A 16,814-nucleotide genomic window follows, 5' to 3' on the forward strand; every position below is an offset into this window, starting at 1 on the left:
GATGGATGGATGGATTGATGGCTCACCTGGCCTTGACTCAATATGAAGAGTTTATCTCCTGGACTTCCATTTTGAAGTATATAATCACCATCACTGTAGTGAGACTAAGAAAAAGATGTGTGGATATACAGACAAAAATAAATGTCATGTTAAAAAAAAATCACATACTGGAAATATAGTTTTTAATTATGGTTGATTGGCAATATATATATAAATATATAAATATATATATATATAAATATATATAAATATATATATATATATATATATATATATATATATATATATATATATATATATATATATATATATATATATATATATATATATATATATATATATATATATAAAATTATAGAACTTAAAGTTCAAGGTTTAGTCATCAGCAGTGAAATATGAGAGTGATGTTCTGTCATACACACCTCCTCCAGTGCATCAGACACTTTAATGAGAACATCATCCGCTAACACACTCAGTAGTGGGACACTAGGGGAGAAAATGAGTGTTAGGAAATCTCGTGGACAGAGAAGGCAGCGGACTCTGAACATATCAAACTACAGCTGAGACTTCATCAGCGTAATCACAATCACACACTGAGAGAAGTGTCCGTTTGGCATGGAAATTACATTTGAGCTGCCTTACTAAATTAATGCTTATCAGCAAACTAACAAAGTGGAGATATGCTAAAAACATACTTAATACGCATACAAATTCAAGCGAAAATAAATGCAGATGGGTCACTAGTGTCATTTATTCCTGTGTCTTACTATTCATAAGACAAACAGGATACATATGTTTTATGCAGTTTTGAAAAAGGAAGATTTCGTTATTAACTGGACTTTGTCTTCAACCTTCCTGTACTTTGACATTTTCCCTGAAAGATTGGTTTTCGATTCTTCTGACATATGGAAGGTCGTGACACTTCTTTGTGCAGAAGGTTCACACTTGACAGACAACTCTGTTTTGGGAAAAAATGTAGTGATAAAATATCATTCTTGGCAAACAGCACAAGAAAAATAACTGTAAATAATATGGTTTTGACATTTTTTTTTTGTGCTATTTTTCGACAACCCTAAAAAGCAATAAAACCAAAACCATATTGAATGTAACAGGATTCATGAAAGTCCTGAGTTATTAATATACACCGATCAGGTATAACATTGTAACCGGTGAAGTGAATAACATTGATTATCTCTTCATCACGGCACCTGTTATTGGGTGGAATATATTAGTTGATGTGTTTGAAGCAGGAAAAATGGGCAAGCATAAGGATTTCAATGAGTTTCACAAGGACCAAACTGTGATAGCAAGACGACTGGGTCATAGGCGGCCAAGGCTCATTGATGCACGTAGGCTGTCCCGTGTGGTCCGATCAAACAGACAAGCTGCTGTAGCTCAAATTGCTCAAGAAGTTAATGCTGGTTCTGATAGAAAGGTGTCAGAATACACAGTGCCTCACAGTTTGTTGGGTATGGGGCTGCATAGATGCAGACCAGTCAGGGTGCCCATGCTGACCCCTGTCCACCGCCGAAAGCGCCAACAGTGGCACGTGAGCCTCAGAACTGGACCACAAAGCAATGGAAGAAGGTGGCCTGGTCTGATGAATCATGCTTTCTTTTACAGAGCAAAATGGTGAATTCACTTTAAGGGGACCCGCGGTGTATGTAGAGAAACTGCTCATTCTAAGGTAATAAAAACATAACGGTTCATTATATAAGGTCTTTATACACCACTGAAAACATAGTCATGTATATTAAATTGCATTTCTGTCAATATATCCTCATAAATACTACGCACTGCACCTTTGCACCTGCTTTGGGGTTGTAAATGATAAATAACAACTGGATCTTTGCAAAGATAGGACCAAATATTTAGGATTAATGGTGGGTACAAGAATCAGCCTATGAAAAACCTATACCTGTGGACCCTAATTCAACAGTAAAGTTTTTCACATAAAATATATCTATATATATTTTAATTTAAATTCAAAAATCTATTTAAAAGTGAGGCATAAATATACATACATAAAACTACAAAATATAATTCCTTTTTTACTTCTAAAAGTCTACTCAATAAGACAAAAGTGTAACATCATGTAATCATGTTAATCATGTAACCTATATGAAACTGTGAATTGTGGCATTAACCTGCGCAGGAACTGCAGAGACTGAGTGATAGTGATGAGGCTGCTTCTCTGCATGACCCTCTGAAACACTTGACCCTCCATCACCCACAGCCTGCTGTTCACAAGAGCTGCGGAGACAAACACAGAGGAAACTCAGATTCACACTGAATCTCAAGCATTCTGTGAACTGACGGCTCTTTGTTTTGGTGAAGGACAGGGATCAAAGGAGAGACTGAGGCAGTTTGCCTTCGGTGGATAGACATGTAAAGACAGAAAAAGACATTGATATGGATGGTACGAACTGTATTAGAAAAACACGTTGAGATCCTGGCATAAAGACCACACCAGCATGGATAAGTGCTAATCTAACCAGTCTGTTGAGTTGTGTTTTCATGTTGGCTGCAACCTGGTCTCATTGGTAAAACGTATCTGTGGTTACATTTTTGCAAATTGCAAAATATGTAGGCTACCAATATGTACATTATATTGACAAAAGTTTTGGGACGCCTGCCTTTACATGCACGTGAACTTTAATGACATCTCATTTTTAATCTGTAGGGTTTAATATTGAGTTGGCCCACCCTTTGCAGCCATAAAAGCTTCAAATCTTCTGGGAAGGCTTTCCACAAGGTTTAGGAGTGTGTTGATGAGAATTTTTGCAACACATTTGTGAGGTCAGGCACTGATGTTGAACGAGAAGGCCTGGTTCGCAGTCTCCGCAGAGTCATCCTAAAGGTACTCTATCTGGTTGAGCTCAGGACTCTGTGTAGGCCAGTCAAGTTCCTCCACACTAAACTCACTCATCCATGTCTTTATGGATCTTGTTTTGTGCACTGGTGCACATTCATATTGGAACAGGAAGGGGCCATCCTCAAATGGATCCCACAAATATGAGAGCCTGAAATTGTCCAAAATGTTTTGGTATGCTAAAGCATTAAGAGTGTCATTAAGAGTCACTGGAACAAAGAGGACAAGCCCAATTGCTTAAAAAACAATCCCCCACTATAATCCCCTCTCCACCAAACTTTACACTTGGCACAATGCAGTCAGGCAAGTACCGTTCTCCTGGAAACCCCCAAACCCAGATTCGTCCATCAGATTGTCAGACAGAGAAGCGTGATTGGTAACTCCAGAGAAAACGTCTCCGGTGCTCTAGATCCAGTGTTGGCGTGCTTTACTCCACTGCATGCCACACTTTGCATTGCACTTGGTGATTGTTTTGAGGCAACGTGGGGGAGAGGACGCTGGCGTTGTCTGTTCGCCGCTTCTCCACCCACAAATCATGTTAATGTAATATTAGATTTAGATTTTATTTTATTTCCTTATGTTTGTGACTAGTCTAACAGTCAGAGCTACAATTGGGACTGTTGCTGATTGCTGGCAGCCACTGAGAGGACGTTGTTTGTCGTTTCCCACCGCTTATCTAATGTTTATGTTTGAATTGCTGCGGTTGGTTCTGGTTTGAAGGACATTTGATGTTTCTCGCCACGGCTGCTCACTGGTGGTCTCCCTTGGGCTTAAGCTGCATGGTGGCTGAAGTTTGCACCGGGCTAGCGCCATCTGGGCCATCGTCATCGGCGTCCGGCACGATGTTGGGATGTTCCGCTTCTCGGCTGCGCCGCTGTTCCGTCCTGCATTGCGGCCGTGGAGCGGCTTGGACTTCTGGGCCGACCCCGGTGTGTCCACAGAAGTGCCCGGAAAAATGTTCTGCCTCCTGCATGGTGCTGCGGCGATCCCCATCGTTTGAATCGTCATGAAGACCCAACATCTCTGGTCTTCAGCTGTCATGCCTCGACGATGTCATCAGGACACTGCCGCTGGGAGAAATCTGAAACATGGAGTGGACCAAAGTGTGCTGCGGAGCTAACAGAGACTTCCACCATCAGCTCTGTTTCTGTTCACCATCAGCTCTGTTTCTGTTCACCATCAGCTCTGTCTCTGTTATGTTTTATGTGTTGGTTGATTGTTTGTAGTATTCTATATTTTTACTTGTTATTCATTTTTTGTTGTTATTCCCCCCCCCCCCCCCCCCCCCATTGTTGCACTTTGAGATTCTTTGGAATGAAAAGTGCATTATAAATAAAATCTATTATTATTATTATTATGTAAGGCTTGGATGAGCTGCTCAGTCATGGAAATCCATTCCATGAAGCTCTCTACACACTGTTCTTGAGCTGATCTGAAGGCCACATGAAGTTTGGAGGCAAATTCGGGCTGGATGCCGGGGTTACACCCCTACTCTTTATCGAAGGATATCCTGGGATTTTTAACAACCACAGAGAGTCAGGACCTCTGTTTAACGTCACATCCGAAGGACGGTGCTCTTTGTCAGTACAGTGTCCCCATCACTATACTGGGGTATTAGGACCCACACAGACCACAGGGTGAGCACCCCCTGCTGGCCTCACTAACACCTCTACCAGCAGCTACCTGGTTTTCCCAGTTGGTCTCCCATCCAGGTACTAACCAGGCTCAGCCCTGCTTAGTTTCAGTGGGAAACCAGTTTCGGGCTACAGGGTGATATGGCTGCTGATCCAATGTGTATGACCACATCAGGCTAATGTTTTATAGGAACTCACCATAGATATGATTTGTATACTGTACAATACATTTTTATACTTTGTCTCCCTACTCCAACCCTATCACGTTCTCACATTTTCAAAAACCATTGTTTAGTGTGTTTATTAGTCTATTTCCCTCATGAGGAACATTGGTTGGTCCCCACAATGTTATATAAACCTGTACACATAATAACTATGTTGGCCAGGCTGAATAACTATTACAACAATAACAAATGTTATTTAACCTTATAAATAAACAAACAAAACAGATTTTTACTATTTAAAGGGTTAGTTCACCCCAAAATGAAATTGATGTCATTAATGACTCACCCTAATGTCGCTCCACACCCGTAAGACCTCCGTTCATCTTCAGACACAGTTTAAGATATTTTATATTTAGTCCGAGAGCTTGTCTAAGTGTATGCACACTATACTGTCCATGTCCAGAAAGGGAATAAAAACATCATCAGAGTAGTCCATATGAGACATCAGTTAGTTCATTAGAATCTCTTGAAGCATCGAAAATACATTTTGGTACAAAAATAACAAACACTACGACTTTATTCAGCATTGCCATCTCTTCCGTGTTTGTTTTTAATCCTCAAATAAAGATTCAAACGGTTGTGAATCAGCGGATTGATTCATGATTCGGATCCCGTGTCAAAATGCTGAAATCACGTGACACTGGCGATCCAAATAATAAATCGATTTACTGATTCATACCCATTTGAATCTTTACTGAATCTTTACTAAGTCTAGATACTAGACTTAGACTGTACTTAGAGTCATACATGTTTGTTTTTTTCTCACTATGGTACGCTTTATAGATATGCGTAAATATAAATAAAGCCAAGTGAATTTAATAAACCGTAAAAAATGAGACCCCTACCAAGTTCCAATTTTTTTAAAAGAGGGAACAGCTGAAAATAGAGACCCCCTCTCCCATTCATTCTCTATCCCTTCCTGTTCCCGAGACCCTCTTGAATTAGTAATGGCACAGATTAATTGACTTTGCCGTCATTATGAAGAAAAATACAGCAATCTGTCTCCTCCGCTCTCTCCTCTGTCTACCTCTCTTTAATCCCTGTCCTTTCCTCTGCAGTATCTGTGGAATAGCTGAGAGTTTGAGAATAATTATTGAACCCAAAAATGCAGCACTGAAATGTAATAAACATCATGCACACAGATATGAGTGAGACACTGAAATGCAATTTTCGGGTCCATTTAAATTTCAGAAACCATCACAGTGACATTTTTAACAGCTTCTCTGTAAAAGCAGCTATCTCGTTATTAGCCATTTGTGAATATTTATGCCTGACTTCTATTTGACCCCAAACTTTCAAATCCAAATTATAATAATAATAGCAGTGGAGTTATAATTTATGGATTTTATCATCTTTCAGTGAAGTGCATGACTCATTGTTGTAAAACACCTGTCCGCTGGGTCTTAATTAAATTTTACAGGTAATGAGGAAATCATATGTTAACTCTTTCCCTACCAGCATTTTTTTTAAAGTTGCCAGCCAGCACCAACATCCTTTTCACAAAAGTTTAATGGCCCCCAGAATATATTTTTGTATAAATATCTGAAAATGCAATATATCAAAAGAGAGAACAGAGCCTCTGCTTTAAAAAAATGTGTTTATCTTAAACATAGACTTACGGAGGGGATCAGGTTAGAAAGAAACAAAGAGAAGGAAAAAAGAGGAGAAATGTAAAAAAAGAAAGCAATTTCAGGCTGTCACCAAACACAAGACCTGAACAAAGCTGAAGAAAAGAGTTGAGGAAAGCTTGAACAGTGTCTTGAAATAAATGGGGTGAGAGGGTAGAAAAAGCCAGAGAGACTGAAAGTGGGAAAATAAAAGAGAAATGCAGGATTGGAAAAGGATATCGACTGAATGATGAAAACGACACACAATCAAGGCTGACATTCTCTGTCAAAGAAGGGTAAAAAAATGATCTGACTTGACTGGATCCTCCATTCACCATCAATACATCTTTTTAGTCCATTCTCTTTCTTTCAGACTTTATTCCTTTTCTTTATTTTATGACTTGCTATTGCTATATTAAAATGAATAGGTCGAGCTGATGCCCCTGTGGCTCAGAATGGGCTCAAGAGAGTATGTGAAATAAGAGAGAGAAGAGGTGTTGAGAGAGTCATAAATCAAAGCGCGCTCTGGGGGATACACCTCAAGAATGAGCATTAATTCATTTACCTGACAAAGACTTCTTCAAGGTTGGAGAAAGACACATAGAAATCACATTTTCTTTACAGAAAGCCATACATTTAACATACAATCAACTTTTTTGCATGTAAATGTAAAACATATCTCTTATTATTGTGACTTTATATCTAAATATCTAAAAATGTCACTTTATAGCTCACAATGTTCCTTTATTTCTCGTAAAAAACCTTAAACTCACAATTATGACTTGCAACATCCCTTTTTATCTCTCAATTGCAAGCACTGTGACTTTATATCTTTATATCCCGTAACGTGACTTTATATTCCGTAACGTGACTTTATTTCCTGTAATGTGACTTTATATCCCGTAATGTGACTTTATATCCCGTAATGTGACTTTATATCCCGCAATGTGACTTTGTATCCCGTAACGTGACTTTATATTCCGTAACGTGACTTTATATCCCGTAATGTGACTTTATATCCCGCAATGTGACTTTATTTCCTGTAATGTGATTTTATATCCCGTAATGTGACTTTATATCCCGCAACGTGACTTTGTATCCCGTAACGTGACTTTATATTCCGTAACGTGACTTTATATCCCGTAATGTGACTTTATATCCCGCAATGTGACTTTATATCCCGCAAAATGTGACTTTGTATCCCGTAATGTGACTTTATATTCCGTAACGTGACTTTATATCCCGCAATGTGACTTTATATCCCGCAATGTGACTTTGTATCCCGTAATGTGACTTTATATCCCGTAAAGTGACTTTATATCCCGCAATGTGACTTTATATCCCACAATGTGACTTTGTATCCCGTAATGTGACTTTATATTCCGTAACGTGACTTTGTATCCCGTAATGTGACTTTATATCCTTCAATGTGACTTTATATCCCGCAATGTGACTTTGTATCCCGCAATGTGACTTTATATCCCACAATGTGACTTTATATCCCGCAATGTGACTTTATATTCCGTAACGTGACTTTATATCCCGTAATGTGACTTTATATCTTTATATCCCGTAATGTAACTTTATATCCCGCAATGTGACTTTATATTCCGTAACGTGACTTTATATCCCGTAATGTGACTTTATATCTTTATATCCCGTAATGTAACTTTATATCCCGCAATGTGACTTTATATTCCGTAACGTGACTTTATATCCCGTAATGTGACTTTATATCCCGCAATGTGACTTTATATCCCGTAATGTGACTTTATATCCCGCAATGTGACTTTATATCCCGCAATGTGACTTTATATCCCGCAAAATGTGACTTTGTATCCCGTAATGTGACTTTATATTCCGTAATCTGACTTTATATCCCGCAATGTGACTTTATATCCCGTAATGTGACTTTATATCCCGCAATGTGACTTTATATCCCATAATGTGACTTTATATCCCATAATGTGACTTTATATCCCGTAATGTGACTTTATATTCCGTAACGTGACTTTATATCCCGTAATGTGACTTTATATCCCGCAATATGACTTTATATCCCGCAATGTGACTTTATATCCCGTAATGTGACTTTATATCCCGTAATGTGACTTTATATTTGTAACATGACTTTATATCCCGTAATGTGACTTTATATCCCGTAATGTGACTTTATATCTTTATATCCGGTAATGTGGCTTTATATCCGGTAATGTGGCTTTATATCCCGCAATGTGACTTTATATCCCGTAATGTGACTTTATATCCCGCAATGTGACTTTATATCCTGCAATGTGACTTTATATCCCGTAATGTGACTTTATATCCCGCAATGTGACTTTATATCCCGCAATGTGACTTTATATCCCGCAATATGAGACTTTATATCTTTATATCCCACAATATGACTTTATATCCCGTAATGTGACTTTATATCTTTATATCCCGTAATGTGACTTTATATCCCGTAATGTGACTTTATATTCTGAAACGTGACTTTATACCCCGCAATGTGACTTTATATCCCGTAATGTGACTTTATATCCCGCAATGAGACTTTATATCCCACACAGTGACTTTATATCCCGTAATATGACTTCATATCCCGCAATGTGACTTTATATCCCACAACGTGACTTTATATCCCGTAATGTGACTTTATATCCCACACAGTGACTTTATATCCCGTAATGTGACTTTATATCTTTATATCCCACAATATGACTTTATATCCCGTAATGTGACTTTATATCTTTATATCCCGTAATGTGACTTTATATTCTGAAACGTGACTTTATACCCCGCAATGTGACTTTATATCCCGTAATGTGACTTTATATCCCGCAATGAGACTTTATATCCCACAACGTGACTTTATATCCCGTAATGTGACTTTATATCCCACACAGTGACTTTATATCCCGTAATATGACTTCATAACCCGCAATGTGACTTTATATCCCGTAATGTGACTTTATATCCCACACAGTGACTTTATATCCCGTAATGTGACTTTATATCTTTATATCCCACAATATGACTTTATATCCCGTAATGTGACTTTATATCTTTATATCCCGTAATGTGACTTTATATTCTGTAACGTGACTTTATACCCCGCAATGTGACTTTATATCCCGTAATGTGACTTTATATCCCGCAATGTGACTTTATATCCCACAACGTGACTTTATATCCCGCAATGTGACTTTATATCCCGCAATGTGACTTTTTATCCCGCAATGTGACTTTTTATCCCGCAATGTGACTTTATATCCCGTAATGTGACTTTATATCCCGCAATGTGACTTTATATCCCGCAATGTGACTTTTTATCCCGTAATGTGACTTTATATCCCGCAATGTGACTTTATATCCCGTAATGTGACTTTATATCCCGCAATATGACTTTATATCCCGCAATGTGACTTTATATCCCGTAATGTGACTTTATATCCTGCAATGTGACTTTATATCCCGTAATGTGACTTTATATCCCGCAATGTGACTTTATATCCCGCAATGTGACTTTATATCCCGTAATGTGACTTTATATCCCGCAATGTGACTTTATATCCCACAACGTGACTTTATATCCCGTAATGTGACTTTATATCCCACAAAGTGACTTTATATCCCGTAATGTGACTTTATATCCCGTAATGTGACTTTATATCCCGCAATGTGACTTTATATCCCGCAATGTGACTTTATATCTTTATATCCCGCAATGTGACTTTATATCTTTATATCCCGTAATGTGACTTTATATCCCGTAATGTGACTTTATATTCCGTAACGTGACTTTATATCCCGCAATGTGACTTTATTTCACATAACTAACTCTCAACATTATAATTTTGTCTCGCAATTTCCAACAATTAATTGTGACAGTTTTGCAATGTCACAATATGACCTGTAATCACATACAGAGCTTAGATTAAAGGAATAGTTAAAACAAATTTATGATAATTTATTCACCCTCAAGATGAATAATATCCTGGTTTTTCCATGCTTTTAATTTTTGGCAAGCCAAAATTTGAAGCCCAAAAAAGTAAATCCATCCATTATAAACATACTCCACTCGGCTCTGGGGGTAAACAAAGGCCATCTGAAGTGAATCGATGGAATTCTGTAAGAAAAATATCCATATTTAACACATTATTAAGTAAAATATCTAGCTCCTGGAAGACCATCTTTTGTATTCAACTAATGGAAAAGGCGTAAATGGTGCGCCGATGAACTGCAAGAGTATGGAGCCAGAATGGTGACTTTAAAATTTGGCATCACAAATTAAAATTGTCAATGAAAACAAAAGATGAACTGAAAAAGGAAACATTGGCATTGAAACATTTGCATTGAAAACAGTTGTATTGGCATTGAAACAAGTATTGGCAATGAAGAAATAAAATAAATAAAATCTTACAATCTTATTCTTTTATTGTATTGGGATTTATTTGTATTTTTCAATGACAATCTTCAGATTTTTTCTTCATGTCACTCTTTTTCAGTGACAGATTTTTTTTACAATGTCAGTTTTTTTTCAATGTCACTGATTTTCAGTTTCAACTTTCTGTCACTGTTTTGGCGTGGAGAGGGGCGGGGTCTGAGGGGAGGGGTAAGTAGAGCGTAGTTTGCATATCATTTGCATATAGGTATACTGAAGCAGTAGGCCGAGCGTCACTTTACTGGCATGACAAATGTCCAGTTTACCGGGAACTTCCAAGCCGCAAGTAAGATGTAACATGTTTATTCACGTGCAACCTGGCCGGTTTGCTTAACTTTTAACGGCCGTTATGCTGTTTTTTTTTCTCTCCCGACGTCGACTGGAACATGTAAATTAGGCTACTAATATTAGCCGTGTTGGCTAACTTAGCTGTGGTTAATGCAGGGTCAAATATAAACACTGGTCACCATGCATATGCACCGAATAAGGCTAAAAGTCCGGTTTGGCAAATACATTAATTAACGTTAGGTGTCTGTCGGTAGGCTATATTGTTGCTGCTAAGTAGCCTATGAGTACATCACAACAGTGGCTAACAGTAACATAGCCTGTGACATTAACACTGACATGATAAACAGCAGGGCGTCGGCTGTGTAGCCTAAGTTACACTACTGACATCCCCACCTAGGGCCGCGAATGTGCTTTTATCTGTATTTAATGGTAGTTAGCGTTAAGTCTCCAGCCCTGTGATGTCTCCTTTCATTTTTCTTTAGGAGTTAGAGGCCAGTCTTATTGCTGCTGCACAAGACCTCAAACGTGCTAACGCAAAACGTTCAGCAGTAACTGTTATCACACCAGCACAGCAGAATCTAGTGCCGTCACATGAGCACCATTAAATACAGATAGAAGCACATTCGCGGCCCTAGGAGTTACTGTGTAACGCTGCGTTTAAGCCGAACTAGCGGCTCTCCTGTGTGTGTGTGTGTGTGTGTGGTTGGGGATGTCAGTGTGTGTGTGTGTGTGTGTGTGTGTGTGTGTGTGTGTGTGTGGTTGGGGATGTCAGTGTGTGTGTGTGTGTGTGTGTGTGGTTGGGGATGTCAGTAGTGTAACTTACACAGCCCTGCTGATAATCATGTAGCCTATGTGTTAATGTCACAGGCTATGTTACTGTTTAGCCACTGTTGTGATGTAGGCTACTCATACTACAGCAACAAGTACAGCCTACCGACAGACACCTAACGTTAATTAATTTTTTTGCCAAACCGGACTTTTAGCCTTATTCGGTGCATATGCATGGTGACCAGTGTTTATATTTGACCCTGCATTAACCACAGTTAAGTTAGCCAACACGGCTAATATTAGTAATTTACATGTTCCAGTCGACGTCGGGAGAAAAAAACCAGCATAACGGCCGTTAAAACTTAAGCAAACCGGCCAGGTTGCACGTGAATAAACATGTAAATGGCAGATAAAAAAAAAAACAGACTTACTTGCGGCTTGGAAGTTCCCGGTAAACTGGACATTTGTCATGCCAGAGGCTTCAGAGCTGACGACGGGTTCCAGTAAAGTGACGCTCGGCCTACTGCTTCAGTATACCTATATGCAAATGATATGCAAACTACGCTGTACTTACCCCTCCCCTCAGACCCCGCCCCTCTCCACGCCAAAACAGTGACAGAAAGTTGAAACTGAAAATCAGTGACATTGAAAAAAAACTGACATTGTAAAAAAAATCTGTCACTGAAAAAGAGTGACATGAAGAAAAAATCTGAAGATTGTCATTGAAAAATACAAATAAATCCCAATACAATAAAAGAATAAGATTGTAAGATTTTATTTATTTTATTTCTTCATTGCCAATACTTGTTTCAATGCCAATACAACTGTTTTCAGTGCAAATGTTTCAATGCCAATGTTTCCTTTTTCAGTTCATCTTTTGTTTTCATTGACAATTTTAATTTGTGATGCCACATTTTAAAGTCACCATTCTGGCTCCATACTAGAGGCGTTACACAACTTTCAGCCAACTATGTTAAATATGGAAGCCCCCGGGGCTATGTGGAGCACTTGTATAATGGCTCGATGCACTTTTTTGGGCTTCAAATTTTTGGCTGCCATTAATTGCCATTATAAAGCTCGGAAGAGTCAGGACATATTTAATATAACACAGATTGTATTCATGAGAATAATAATGTCATATACACAGGATGGCTTGACAGTGAGCAAATCATGGGCTCATATTCATTTTTGGGTGAACTATCCCTTAAGCCAGGATTAGGCCTTCAAATAGGTTAAATTAGGACATTTAATAGCTTTTAAAAATCGTTGCTGATGTGCATCTTGAGACAAAACAATGGCACTGACATAATTTAGGATATGTCAAGTTTCTTTCTATTAAAGGGATCCCCTGGTGTTGAGACTTGTATGGCTTAATATAACATAAATTATGTCTCTTACTGAATTATGTAGTAGAAAACCCATGAAAGATCTACGTTATTTTAAAAATCGATTTTATATTTGGACCATGGGCGGCGCCATTTTGTTTGCGTTCTAGGTTGCTGACGTAGATTGGAATCGACCCCCTATACCCTGAAATAGGGCATTATTTGAAGGGACGGCCATTTGTAGTGTTGTCCGACACCATAGTGGACATGTTCAAGTGCAGTCATTCAGTCTCACGTTCCACCGCAATAACGAGTGTAAAGCCGATTTACAAACAGCTGTCCGACTTCACGCACTCAAACATACATGTGCACACAAACTCTCTCTCTCACACAGACTCACACACACCCCAACAGATCGGCGCGAACACACACACACACACACACAACCCAACAGATCGGCGCGAACACACACACACCCCAACAGATCGGCGCGAACACACACACACACACGCGCACGCACTGCGTGCGCACATACCCTCAATCTATTCCCTGTGTTGATATCCTAGATAGACTGTTGATATGCAGTAGATTAACTGTAATGCCTAATGTGACCAGCAGAGGGAAATATCTAGGTAGGACGATGGGATAAAGTAACGTGAGGAAGAGAGGCAGGATGTTTTGGTAATGATGCATGCGATTGAGACAGAGCAGTCTGTCAGGTGTGTGTGTGCGCGCCCGCCGATCTGTTTGTGACTTGTGTAGGTGAGTTTGTGTGCACATGTATGTTTGAGTGTGTTTTAAGTATAATTACAAAGGAATTCATTGGTTTTGTTTAACTCTGAAACAATTTTCGAGTTGCGTTGTGGTAAAAATAGCTACGGGTAATGCCAGCTGATTGAGGAGTGCAACCATTCTACGTCATCAACCTAGAACGCAAACAAAATGGCGCCGCCCATGGTCCAAATATAAAATCGATTTTTTAAATAACGTAGATCTTTCATGGGTTTTCTACCACATAATTCAGTAAGAGACATCATTTATGTTATATTAAGCCATACAAGTCTCAACACCATGGGATCCCTTTAAAACAGCTCAAACATGCATGTAAGCCTTTATATAAGCCCTTAAGCCTTGTCTATGAAACCAGGGATTTATTTCACAATTGCAAAATTATTTCTAGCAATTGTGCGTTTTTATCTCGCAATTAAGTCTTGATATCTCCCATTGTGACTTCATTTCTCATCATTTTAACTTCATTTCACAACTGCGTTTTTACATTATACTGTATGTCTCACAGTGTGGCTTCATACCTACCGATGTCTAAAAACCTCAAAAGACATCTAGTGTTATAAGACTAGGAGCACGAACATAAAAGAAAAAACTAAACTCACACGCAAAGAGATTTAAAAATCACAACCATATGGGTTTTGCAGATCTAGCCATTCAATATGCAGTATGTTTTGTGGACTCTTGTGTGGTGTGTGTTGTAGGCTGAGAATTTATATGATTTTTCCTTTGATGTCAAATTCCACTGATCTCAGCGTACAGCTTCAGACGGCTAATGTGGGAATACTCTGATTACCCAGACACACTCAGAGCATCCCAAGTGGGATTAAACTGGAAGAAATGACATATGTAATACTACACTCACTTTGTGATCTTTACATGAGATCTTTACTATTTCTACTGCTTTTTCTATAACAATATAAAAAAATGGAGAGCAAATTGAGATTTTTTTCCAAAATCTGGTTGAAACGGCTTCTTGAACGCGAAACGGGTTTTGTTAATTGGGAATTGATTGGATGGTTGTGTTTTGCTATTGGTCGATCTCAAGTGAGTGACAAGTTATTATTCCTTCACAAATGAATCTCAATGAGTCTATATTATGATAGACTACACAACATTATAATATTACTTGCAAAGTTATTTTTAAATCATTAAAGGGGGGGTGAAACACTCAGTTTCAGTCAGTGTCATGTCAATCTTGAGTACCTATAGAGTAGCATTGCATCCTGCATATCTCCGAAAAGTCTTTATTTTTTTAATAATTATATAAGAAAGATGCGCTGTTCCGAGTCTTTCCGAAAAAAGCCGAGCGGGTGGGGGCGTGTCGTGTGAGCGGAGCTAAATAATGACGTGTGCGCGCCGCTGTTATTGTGTTGAGTGCGTCGTAAAGCTGTGTCATCCCTAACAGCGGGAAAAACTTTATTCAAAATAAAAATATGGCTTTTAATCAGATACAGCCATACATCTATGATCCGGAATCAGACCCAGAGGCTGCAGTTGAACAGGAGCAGCAGCAAAAAACGACTAGAGCAGGACGTCTGTATGTGGTACAAGTTATACACTAACTATATAATATGCTTAGCGGCTTGTGTTATTTACATATTTATACTTGAATTATATCGTCGTATTTTTGTCTTTGAAGGTGTACATGTGGGAAGTGCAGTTGTGCACGTGTGTGTGTGTGTGTTTACGCGTGGTTTGACTGGTTTTGGCTAGTGTTTACATAGAAAGACACGGAATAGTAGCGCATTTGAATGAAGAAGCGCGCTTATTTAGTTCAACACATTTCCCCACTCTTAGTGTATTGTTGTTTGGAGTGCTTTTACAATACACAAACATAAAGTTACACATATAGTGGCCAGCTAAACAAATGTACACGCACTACACATCGCATGCTCCATTGATCAATTAACTATACGTGATCATGTTTGGGCTACTTGATGAGCATAGGCAAAAAACACAGACATTTGAAGCAGTCTCACTCACCGCCTGCGGTTCTAACTTTGGGACCTTTATCGTTGGGACTGCTCCATCCTTCAGCATTAGGCGATCGGGAAAATCCGGCGTCGAGCTGGGCCTTGTTTATGAAACAGTCGGCACCGAAATGCAGCGAACAGATATAAACATTCGCGCAACTCAGTTGCTGATCCGGAAAAGCAAATTCCATCCACTGTTGCCTTAACGCGGGGTTTTTGGGGAATCTGTGCAGGACTGTCTTGGTCTGGCAACCAAAAACGCACTTTTTGGTGACATTATTAGTTGTGAAAATCACCTGTGCAGCGCATCCTACGAGCCAGCGCTTTGATGGGCGTAGCCTGTTACTTTCGCTCTCTCCCTCTCTCTCTCTCACGATCTTCCGGTAGAATTGTCCGTAAGGCCCATACAAGGAAATTCCGCCCCCGTTAACGTCAAAGGGGACGCATGATCGCAAAAAACTTGCCGAAACTTATGACTAACCGGAAGTAGTATTTTTGACAAAGAAATACTCCATCAAACGTCCACCTTAACTTTTGAAACTTTGTCCATGTTTAGTATGGGATTCCAAGTCTTTAACAGTGTAAAAAGATCAGTATGCATGAAACAGCATTTCACCCCCCCTTTAATATTATTGTCCCTGGTTCATTGCATGCGGTACTCTTGTAAGAAAAGAAGTAGCAGTGGCTGGGAAAGACTTTAAGCATCACCTCTGCTTTGAAAGATGCAGTCTAATCCTGTTTACATGAAATAAGTCCGCTCCCGAGCAGGTTTGAGCTTACGGGCCTGTTGCTATGACAGCAACTCTGGGATGGCCTTCGAAGAACCTAACAATCCTCAATCATCAACAATGAAATCCAGCTAATTGAGTAATGCACATACAAAGAAA

General features: G+C 39.0%; 1 protein-coding gene and 1 pseudogene across 1 annotated transcript in view; both read right to left on the reverse strand.

The window, feature by feature from the left end:
* prkg1l (protein kinase cGMP-dependent 1, like) overlaps positions 1 to 16,814 on the reverse strand; it is a 70,498-nt gene that overhangs the window by 16,165 nt on the left and 37,519 nt on the right. Inside the window, exons 6-8 of the mRNA XM_067413036.1 lie at positions 2,148 to 2,253; positions 423 to 486; positions 27 to 104 (exon numbers count right to left, since the gene is read on the reverse strand). Of these exons, the coding sequence (XP_067269137.1) occupies positions 27 to 104; positions 423 to 486; positions 2,148 to 2,253 (248 nt within the window). The remainder of the gene's footprint in view (positions 1 to 26; positions 105 to 422; positions 487 to 2,147; positions 2,254 to 16,814) is intronic.
* On the reverse strand, positions 4,543 to 4,659 carry LOC137039338 (5S ribosomal RNA; annotated as a pseudogene).

The sequence above is a fragment of the Pseudorasbora parva genome, chromosome 13 (assembly GCF_024679245.1).
Source record: "Pseudorasbora parva isolate DD20220531a chromosome 13, ASM2467924v1, whole genome shotgun sequence".
NCBI classification, from domain to species: Eukaryota; Metazoa; Chordata; class Actinopteri; order Cypriniformes; family Gobionidae; genus Pseudorasbora; species Pseudorasbora parva.